The 11,472-nt window shown below is 39.3% G+C and overlaps 1 protein-coding gene across 1 annotated transcript in view; it reads left to right on the forward strand.

Annotated features, from left to right (window-relative positions):
* The window catches only part of LOC117318751 (enhancer of mRNA-decapping protein 4-like), a gene marked incomplete at both ends in the record, with an annotated part of 33,672 nt that extends 22,519 nt beyond the window's left edge, over positions 1 to 11,153 (forward strand). Inside the window, 7 exon segments of the mRNA XM_033873702.1 lie at positions 1,156 to 1,408; positions 1,932 to 2,087; positions 5,887 to 6,002; positions 6,745 to 6,910; positions 7,541 to 7,727; positions 9,533 to 9,749; positions 10,990 to 11,153. Coding sequence (XP_033729593.1) covers positions 1,156 to 1,408; positions 1,932 to 2,087; positions 5,887 to 6,002; positions 6,745 to 6,910; positions 7,541 to 7,727; positions 9,533 to 9,749; positions 10,990 to 11,153 — 1,259 coding nt within the window.
* Positions 11,154 to 11,472: the final 319 nt, after the last annotated feature.

Raw genomic sequence — 11,472 nt, forward strand, 5'->3', positions numbered from 1 at the left:
ATCTTCTTCTCAAGACCGAAATAAGGTAGAATCAAATACTCTTCGTAGTTGGAAGGGTCTTAAAGTGCTCTTCTAAAATTTATTAATTTTAATGACCCGGGGGTCATACATTTTGCCCCTGGGGAGGGGTTAAATTTTACTATAGTTTATATTGGGAAATTACATTTTTGACTGATTTGTTTGATTTCTATTGGAATTCATTCTAACTTGGTTAACATTTTCAGCATGGGTTGAAAGTTTGATAATATGCATATGTTGGCCCTGACTGACCCCTGAGGGCTGATGGGCGGGGCCAAAAAGGGTAAATTAAATTAACTGAAATATTTCAAATATCAGGTGACCGTTAAGGCCCATGGGCCTCTTGTTAAATTATGTAAGGCTGAAATAAAAATATAGTTGATTTGGCGTAAACTGCTCGACCCAGAAAAATTGCGCCTACTCAGAATATTTTATCATAATTAATATTTACTTTGTTTTCATGGTAATTACTCGAATGTGATTGGTAGAAAAATTCTTTTCATTCTTCTATGAAAGAAATTCCGAGAATGGCGCGAAAAATGTGACGTCACAATACGACAATTGACGTTGCGTACTGATTTGAGAAAAAGAATCCCATTTAAAACCAGTAAAATTGTACATAAAACATGTTTTAGATTAGAAAATCATTTTCAAAAATTAATTATAAGCGTTGATGTAAAATTTTTTTTAGTTTCATCGGGTTATGAAACAAATTTTGTTTGCAAACTTCTGTAAGAATCCGCTATGCGGTTTCATACAGTTTGCAAAGAAAATGTGTTTCATACCCCGATGAAACTAAAACAAAAATGACATCAATGCTTAAATGAAAAATAAAACTTTTTTTTTTATTTTCAAACTTGCAAAGCAAAGAAAAAAAAGTCTCGCAAACCCAAATAAGCTTGGTGTGTGTTTCTTAATAAATAATGATTTCCAAACAGTTTATATCCTGGTTTGTTTTTGTATTGAAGGTTGAAAATCTGTTTTCAGAACTGAATAAAAAAAAAGTTCCGCACTACCTATACCTACCCATATGTAAAAACCCCTTGTCGGGTTACAGCAAACCAAGATGTTTTTAAGAATGGCCTAATACTGAATAGCTATTTTACCTGTGTAACTAACATATACCTATGTCTACAGCTGCAGGACAACCTACAAAGTGTGCTGGTGGCCCTGGAGGCTCAGAACAGCCAGATACAGCGGTTACAGGATCAGCTGGCAGAACAGCAAGAACAACAGGCCGAGTTACAGCGACAGCAGATCGAGATGGAACAGCTCCGACAGATAGACAGACAGCAGCCTCAGCCAAACATAGAGGAACATCTGGGCAAGCTTGAGTCCATAGTTACCTCGCGCGTGGAGCGAATGTTCAGTCAACATGCCATGAAAGAAAGTATCCTCTGTGACGATATAGATTCTATCTTGTAATGATCTTTCTGTGTATTTTCACTCATTTATATAATCTGCAAATTGTTTGGGAAATTCGGTTTTAATGTGAAATAAGTACTATATCTGGAATAGGGTCAATTTCAGCATTTTCGGGGTTTGACATTTTTTTAGGTCGAAAGCCGGAACAACAAGACATATACTGTAAATCACTTATATTTCGCGTGGGATTTATTTTTGCGAAAATACGCACAGAGAGTCAATCATGAATTCAAATTCTTTGCGATTATCTGTATAAAAATAATAACTTTCCATGGAAGCAAAGCTATTGGTTACCGATAAAGCAGTTTTGCATAGTCAATGACTCTAACAGTTAAATATTTGCGAAATTATGCATTCGTAAATTTGTCTTAAGAAGTAAGTTTGCGAAATAAAGTACTCATAAAATCTAAGTGAATTACTGTAATTCAGCATTATTAAAGTGCTGCAGAATTGATTACATGACATTATGATCCTTAATCGTGTGCTAGACCAGCGGATACAGGATTTATTACAGCAGACAGAACGACGTGACCAGCATCGGCAGGACAAGTTACAGCAGGCTATCACACAGACGGTCAACCAAGCGGTTCAACACAACCTGGAAAAGCAGGTCAAGGCCGAGATGAGGAACAATGTGGTGCCTAGTAAGACTGCTTCGTATATAAACAAATTATTTTCGAGGTCCTGCCAGAAATTAAAAAAATGTACAGAAAATTTTAGGTTCTGGACATTGTTGCAAACTTGAACTTTTCTAAGGTAGTCCAAAATTGGATCAGGCCTTTTTGTTAGGTCATCTGACCCAAAGGGTCAGGATGACCTATAGTCATCGTGCTTCGTCCGTCGTCGTCCGCGTGCGCCGTGCGTTGTGCGCCGTGCGCCGTGCGCCGTCCGTAAACTTTTTCTTTCAAAACGCTACTCCTCCTTAACCCTTGGGTGGATTACTTCCAAATTTGGTTTGAAGCATCATTGGGGGAGGGCAATCATATTTTATATAAATGAGGCTGGTCTGACCCCTGGGGCCAGAAGGGCGGGGCCCCAAAAAGGGAACTTAGGTGAATATTGCTATAAAATCCTACTCCTCCTTTACCCTTGGGTGGATTTCAACTAAATTTGGTGTGAAACATCATTGGGGGAGGGCGGTCATATTTTATATAAATGAAGTTGGTGTGACCCCTGGGGCCTGAGGGGCGGGGCCCCAAAAGGGGAACTTTGATGAAATTTTGCTATAAAATCTTACTCCTCCTTAACCCTTTAGTGGATTTCAACCAGATATGTTGTGAAACATCATTTGGGGAGGGCGGTCATATTTTATATAAATGAGGCTGGTGTGACCACTAGGGCCTGAGGGGCGGGGCCCCAAAAGGGGAACTTTGATGAAATTTTGCTATAAAATCCTACTCCTCCTTAACCCTTTAGTGGATTTCAACCAGATATGTTGTGAAACATCATTTGGGGAGGGCGGTCATATTTTATATAAATGAAGTTGGTGTCACCCCTGGGGCCTGAGGGGCGGGGCCCCAAAAGGGGAACTTTGATGAAATTTTGCTATAAAATCCTACTCCTCCTTAACCCTTTAGTGGATTTCAACCAGATATGTTGTGAAACATCATTTGGGGAGGGCGGTCATATTTTATATAAATGAGGCTAGTGTGACCCCTGGGGCCTGAGGGGTGGGGCCCCAAATGGGGAACTTTGATGAAATTTTGCTATAAAATCCTACTCCTCCTTAACCCTTTAGTAGATTTCAACCAGATATGTTGTGAAACATCATTGGGGGAGGGTGGTCATATTTTATATAAATGAGGCTGGTGTGAGCCCTGGGGCCAGAGTGACGGGCCCAAAAAAGGGAACTTTGATGAAATTTTGTAATAAAATCCTACTCGTCCTTAGCCCTTTGGTGGATTTCAACCAGATATTGTGTGAAACATCATTGGTGGAGGGTGGTCATATTTTATATAAATGAGGCTGGTGTGGCCCCTGGGGCCAGAGGGGCGGGGCCCCAAAAGGGGAACTTTGATGAAATTTTGCTATAAAATCCTATTCCTCCTAACACCCATAGTGAATTATTACCAATTTTTTTGTGAAGCATCATTGGAGGAGGACAATCATATTTTATATAAATGAGGTTGGTTTGACCCCTAGGGCCAGAGGGGCGGGGCCCCAAAAGGGGAACTTTGGTGAATTTTGCTATAAATCTACTTCTCTCTAACCCTTGGGTGGATTAATACGAAATATGGTGTGAAACATCCTTTGGGAAGGGTGGTCATATTTTATATAAACGAGGCTAGTGTGACCCCTGGGGCCTGAGGGGCGGGGCCCCAAAAGGGGAACTTTGATGAAATTTTGCTATAAAATCCTACTCCTCCTTAACCCTTTAGTGGATTTCAACCAGATATGTTGTGAAACATCATTTGGGGAGGGCGGTCATATTTTATATAAATGAGGCTGGTGTGACCACTAGGGCCTGAGGGGCGGGGCCCCAAAAGGGGAACTTTGATGAAATTTTGCTATAAAATCCTACTCCTCCTTAACCCTTTAGTGGATTTCAACCAGATATGTTGTGAAACATCATTTGGGGAGGGCGGTCATATTTTATATAAATGAAGTTGGTGTCACCCCTGGGGCCTGAGGGGCGGGGCCCCAAAAGGGGAACTTTGATGAAATTTTGCTATAAAATCCTACTCCTCCTTAACCCTTTAGTGGATTTCAACCAGATATGTTGTGAAACATCATTTGGGGAGGGCGGTCATATTTTATATAAATGAGGCTAGTGTGACCCCTGGGGCCTGAGGGGTGGGGCCCCAAATGGGGAACTTTGATGAAATTTTGCTATAAAATCCTACTCCTCCTTAACCCTTTAGTAGATTTCAACCAGATATGTTGTGAAACATCATTGGGGGAGGGTGGTCATATTTTATATAAATGAGGCTGGTGTGAGCCCTGGGGCCAGAGTGACGGGCCCAAAAAAGGGAACTTTGATGAAATTTTGTAATAAAATCCTACTCGTCCTTAGCCCTTTGGTGGATTTCAACCAGATATTGTGTGAAACATCATTGGTGGAGGGTGGTCATATTTTATATAAATGAGGCTGGTGTGGCCCCTGGGGCCAGAGGGGCGGGGCCCCAAAAGGGGAACTTTGATGAAATTTTGCTATAAAATCCTATTCCTCCTAACACCCATAGTGAATTATTACCAATTTTTTTGTGAAGCATCATTGGAGGAGGACAATCATATTTTATATAAATGAGGTTGGTTTGACCCCTAGGGCCAGAGGGGCGGGGCCCCAAAAGGGGAACTTTGGTGAATTTTTGCTATAAATCTACTTCTCTCTAACCCTTGGGTGGATTAATACGAAATATGGTGTGAAACATCCTTTGGGAAGGGTGGTCATATTTTATATAAACGAGGCTAGTGTGACCCCTGGGGCCTGAGGGGCAGGGCCCCAAAATGGGAACTTTGGTGAATATTTGCTGTTAAATCCTAATCCTCCCTAACCTTTTGGTGCATTACAACCAAATTTGATGTGAAGCATATTAGGTGACGGCAATCATATTTTTTAATGAGACAGGTTTGACCCCTGGGGAAAAAAAGATGGGGCAAAAGGAGTGCTTAGGTTAAACATTTCTTAAAAATGCAATTCCTCCTTAATGCCTTAATTGATTACAACCATATTTAGTATGAAACATCATTGGGGAAAGGCAATCCTAATTGATATAAATGAGTCTTGTCTGACCCATTGGGACAGAGGGGCATGCCCCAAAAATGGGAACTTGGCTAAAATTTTGCTTTATGATGCTGCTCTTCCTGGACAAGCTAAATGGATAAAAACCAAATTTGATCTAAAACATAACTGGCTGCGATAAATAATTTATGGTAATAATGCTGGATTGGGGTGTGTGTCCCTGCTGTAAGTGTAAGTGTTTGTCAGATGACCGTTAAGGCCCATGGGCCTCTTGTTTTATTTTAGGAGGAAAATTGGTGAATTGAGAAGGCTTTTTTCAGGAGTAGACTGAATTTTGTGAATTTGGCTTGAATTTATAAAATAATTTCAATTGGGAATGGGGCTCATTAATGACATGAAAAAACTTTTGAAAAAGCCCTGTTTCTACTGTAAGTATTTAGAGTGCACATGTTCAATCAACATATTAAATTGCACTTATCTGTTACCATTTGAATACTTGCTAAAATAAGTAGGATATCTTGATTAAAACTTAATTGTAATGCTTGCTTAGATTTAAGGAAAATAAAAAAATTCTAATAAAAAGTTCTTGTAAAAGATTAAAAGAAAAGAAAGTTGTTTTTGTTTCATTAAATTTTGCTTCCTGTACATGCATTTCTCTCAATTCCAAATCTGCCCATGTATATACGGAGTTGATAATTTTCACAATACTCTCTTAAGGTTAATTAAGAGGATCTTTATTACAACTCTTTGATGTCTTGTAGATGTGAGCAAAATCTTAGAACCAATTAAGGATCAGTTTCACCAGGATATGGCTCAGAAACTAACGGCCACAGATGCTCTTCTTAAGGACAACATCAGCAAGATGGTGCGATCTAGGGTAGGTGTCTCTCTTGGGTCATAACTTCATGGCGTCATATGCAAAGATGGTGCGATCTAGGGTAAGTGTCTTTCTGGGGTCATAACTTTATGACGTCATATGCAAAGATGGTGCGATGTAGGGCAAGTGTCTTTCTGGGGTCATAACTTTATGGCGTCATATGCAAAGATGGTGCGATCTAGGGTAGGTGTCTCTCTTGGGTCACAAACTCAAAAATGGTGCAATCTAGGGTAAGTGTCTTTCTGGGGTCATGAATTTATGACGTCATGCGCAAAAATGGTGCGATCCAGGGTAAGTGTCTGGATGTGGTTAAAACTTTATGGTGTCATATGCATTGTAATGATGACAGAGCCATAGGTCTAGAACATTGACATCGGAATACTGTTTTAACAGACTGATGTTCTTAGCATTATGATGTCACCAAAGAAAGTGAAATGCTGTGAAAATATGGTGAGCATTATGATGTCACCAAAGAAAGTGAAATGCTGTGAAAATATCACCATTTTAAGTTTTCTGTTGATAGAGTGCTTTTTCACTGAATGATGTTCTTTAAAAAATTTTTGCTTCTAGTTAATACGTGAGAAAATCTTGAATTCGGTTCTGTTTTTCCAAAATATTCCTCGTTAAGTGAACTTGTCAGACGTGCAAAAATAGCAAAAAGGTTTATGTCATATGAATCTCATGTGAAACGTTTGTAAGATCTTCAAATTCTTATTTTTTTTATTTTTTTTTTTTCTTGCAGCAAACTGTGGATGCTATAGGTATGGCAGCGGGTAACGCCCTACAGACTCCAATACAAGTGGCTTATAGAGAGGCTTTCCAAAATATCGTAATACCAAACTTCGAGCGTAGCACACAAAACATGTTCCAGCAGATAAACGAAACATTTACGAAAGGATCGAGAGAATGTAAGTCTTCGTTCCTAATGATGAAACTTAAATTAGTTCCGTAACGATGAATCTTAAATTAGTTCCGTAATGATGAATCTTGAATTAGTTATTTCTATAACGATGAAACTTAAATTTGTACCGTAACGATGAAACTTAAATTAGTTCCGTAATGATGAAACTTAAATTAGTTCCGTAACGATGAATCTTGAATTAGTTATTTCTATAACGATGAAACTTAAATTTGTTCCGTAACGATTAAACTTAGATAAGTTTCGTAACGATGAATCTTAAATTAGTTATTTATATAACTTTATATAACGATGAAACTTAAATTTGTTCCGTAACAATGAAACTTAGATAAGTTTCGTAACGATGAAACTTAAAGGAGACTTAGGGTTTCCTTTTCTGTCTGCATTCCTAGAGTTAAGATATGTTTCTTGAACTTTTGATCAATTCTGTAATTCAGTGACAGGTTTAAGTTGAAAGAAAGGTATATTTAGCAAAATATCTGATATCAAAACTAACCTTCCCTAGATTGGCAGTGTTTAGATATAAAGATTGTTGGTTTCTATTTCATACATTAAACATTTAGACAAAAACTTATACCACATAAAACAGCATTGATATAGGTATGTGGTTTTATTTCAGACATCAAACATTTGGACACACACTTAGACCAGATTAAGCAGAAACACTTGGAGGCACGGGACCCTGTGGTGGGACAGCTGAAACAGTTGACAGACTCGTTCAGGACGTCCGCGGAGTCCATGCAAACTGCTGTGATGTCAACTCTACAGGGTCAAATTCACACAGATATGGAAAAATCAATGACTAGGTATAGATTGTATTTTATTAGCTCACCTGGTCCGAAGCTTATGCCATACCGTGGCGTCCGTCGTCCGTCCGTCGTCCGTCCTTCCGTCAACAATTGACTTCTTCTTCATAACCAGTGATCAGAATTTGACCAAATTTGGTCAGAAGCATCCCTGTGGGGTGGGGACTCAAAATTGTACAAATGGTGGGACTGACCCCCCAGGGGTCTGCAGGGTGGGGCCAAAAGGGGTCAATTTGGCTCTATTAATATTAACGACTTCTTCTCTGAAACCGAGCGATGTATATCGCTCATATTTGCCTGGTAGCTTTACTATGGAGTGGGGATTCAAAATTGTACAAATGAAGGGGCTGACCCCCCAGGGGCTTGAGGGACGGGGCCAAATGTGGTCAATTGGGCTATATTGATATAAACGACTTCTTCTCTGAAATTGAAGAATGGATATTGCTCATATTTGCCTGGTAGCATCACTATTAGGTGGGGATTCAAAATTGTACAAATGATGGGGCTGACCCCCCAAGGGCCTGAGGGGCGGGGCCAAATGTGGTCAATTGGGCTATATTGATATAAACGACTTCTTCTCTGAAACCGAGCAATGGATATTGCTCATATTTGCCTGGTAGCATCACTATTGTGTGGGGATTCAAAATTGTATAAATAATGAGGCTGACCCCCCAAGGGCCTGAGGGGCGGGGCCACGAGGGGTCAATTAGGCTATATTGATTTAAACGACTTCTTCTCTGAAACCGAGCAATGGATATCGCTTGTATTTGCCTGGTAGCATCACTATGGGGTGGGGATTCAAAATTGTACAAATGGTGAGGCTGACCCCATGGGGGCCTGAGGGGTGGGGCCAAGAGGGGTCAATTTGGCCAAATTGATATGAACAACTTCTCCTCTGAAACCAAGCAATAGATATTGCTCATATTTGACTGTGAGCATCCCTTTGGGGTTGGGATTCAAAATTGTACAAATAGTGGGGCCGACCTCCCCTGGGGTTGAGAGGCGGGGCCAAAAGGGGTCATTTTGGTTAAATTGATATAAACAACTTCTTCTCTGAAACTAAGCAATGGATATCACTCACATTTGTATGGTAGCATGGTCATGGGAAGGGGATTCAAAATTGTACAAACTTTAGGGTTGACCCCACCAGGGAGCTGAGGGTGGGGGGCCAAAAGGGGTCAATTTGACTAAATGGATATGAACAACTTCTTCTCTGAAACAGCTCATATTTGACTTGTAGCATCCTTTTGGGTAAGGATTCAAAATTATATAAGGAAGGAATTGATCCCCCGGGGGGCAGAGGGCGGGGTCAAAAGGGGTCAATTGGTTTAAACAACTTGTTTTCTGAAACTTAACAATGGATATCACTCACATTTGTGTGGTAGCATGAGGTTGTGCCAAAAGTCAATTTCATTTCATGGATTAATGCATTTTTTGGCATAAAAACCTCACATACCCATATAAAATGCCTATGATATATTGACATAGCAATACTAGTGACAAATATACTTAATCATCATTCTTGTTTCATATCTCTTGAAATCCAGGTGAGCGATACAGGCCCTCTGGGCCTCTTGTTAAATTTTTATCATGGTCGTTTAGTAATAACTGTCAATTTATTTGTATCAACCTACTCAATACTTTGAATATATATGTTATGAGTTCAGAATACCAAAATTATAAGAATCTGCTGTTACATTACAGTAGTTTGTTAACATACCTTTAAATGGTTCAGTGTATATTTTGCTAATTATGAGGTTGGATGTGGCTTTGGAATTTAAATCACAAATCCATGTTGTATACAGTTTGCAGGATCGAGTCGTCCAGTTCGTACGACAGGCTGTGAAAGAGGAGGTCAGTATAGCAGTACGAGAGCAGGGTGCTAGTATCAGCGATAGTGTGCTATCAGCGATGAGGTCAGGCGCCGTGACCCCTATACAGGTGACCCCTGACCCCCACCAGGCCCAGGCACAGATTCTACAGCTGCTTCGTCAAGGTCAACTCAACGCAGCTTTCCAAGAGGTAAGGGATACGACATTATAGATTTTGAAACGAATATATATGTACTACATGCTGATCATTAATTAATGTACGATTCGTGTCCGAGATATAATGGTCCTTTATTGTGGTGTAAAGTTTAATCTTAATCCCTCAAGGAATGAAACTGTTGAAAAACTTTGGCTTTACTTACATACATGTACGTACAAGACGGACAGAGAAGAAAACTGTAGTCCCCCCGGTTTGGTTTCACTGGTAGGACAGGGCATCCAGTTGACCCTTGACTTTCAGCAATTTCAGAAGTCAAATAATTATTTGTGAGAAATCTGAAGGGTCAAAACAGTTGTCAGATAGACATGTCCCTTTAAACTTGAGTCAAATCTGATTTCAGGGAGTCAAAAACATATTCTCAGGGGTCTACTGGATTCCCTGTTAGGGGACTAATAACAGTAGGTCCACTTAATACTATAATCCTGGAGGAATTCTTAATAGATCTCGTCTATATGTAAATAAGACTAGCTGTAATTCGGAATGTTTCTAGACTCATCCTATCTTTGGCACAGATATTAACTGTTACAGTATTTAGGAATGCTTCTGGACTTATCCTATCGAATCACTAAAAATCTTGTTGTTGTGGAATGAGAAATTACCGTGTCTCTCCAGAGTGACATTCTACCAAATCAGTAAAAATCATCTTATTTAAAAATGAGTGTCTCTCTCCAAAGTGAATTTCAATATTTATAAGAATAATAAATAAAGAGTTTGTGTCTTGATATCAAAATTTTATTGATGCACAACATAGTTTTATTAGATAGATAAATGAATGTAATAATAGAATAAGCATCTAGGAATGCGCTGAAAAATAAAATCATTAGCTAAGGCCAAACATAGTTTAATCTTATGTTTTTCGGCAAAGCCGTATAATATTCTTTTGGCCCCGGATTTGATGCGACAGATGGCATTACTGGTCAAGATGACTTATGTGATTGGTCAATGTAGCGGTAAATGCAAAATGCAGATATGCAGTTAAAAACGAAACAAAGTTAAGATTGAATGCAAGCTGAATAAGTGGATGCATCTTTTCAAATGACACATTAATAAAATTATATTCCTGATTCAAATGCAGTCTTATTATCACCAAAAATGATTCAAACTGATATAATTTTGTTATCCGTGCTGAAACGCATTAGTTTGTTAATTTATTTCACCAGTAGTTTTACATTATAACCACCAGCATCAAAACTATTGTTTTAATTATTTTCAGGCATTGTCAGCATCCAACCTGGACCTAGTAATGTTTGTTTGTGAAACAGTAAACCCCCAACAAGTATTCAACCAGACGCCCTGCCCTCTACAGCAGCCCGTCCTTCTCTCACTCATACAACAGTTGTCAGCGGACTTAGCCAACAGTACAGAGCTCAAGCATAAGTAAGTATAAGCGACAATCTTCGATCTTAATCTTAAGGCTAAAGAAAATAATAGAAATTATTGTGTTTCCACTGCGAAATGTCAAAGTAGAAAATGTTTTATTTTTTGCTCACCTGTCAAAGCAGTTGTCAAATCTCCGAATGCTTTTTGTTTTCGCCATTGGCGCTGATGTTGACTGTCAGCACAAGCCTTGTGAAGGTCATTAGTCCCAAAGGTCAAGGCCAAAACTTTGAATCTTTTCACTGATTGACATTTTGTTATGACCTGATGAAGCAAAGTTGGTGGGAACTAAAAACCCCATCACACTCGGCCATTTTTC

This window comes from Pecten maximus, unplaced genomic scaffold, assembly GCF_902652985.1.
Source record: "Pecten maximus unplaced genomic scaffold, xPecMax1.1, whole genome shotgun sequence".
In the NCBI taxonomy this organism is placed as follows: domain Eukaryota; kingdom Metazoa; phylum Mollusca; class Bivalvia; order Pectinida; family Pectinidae; genus Pecten; species Pecten maximus.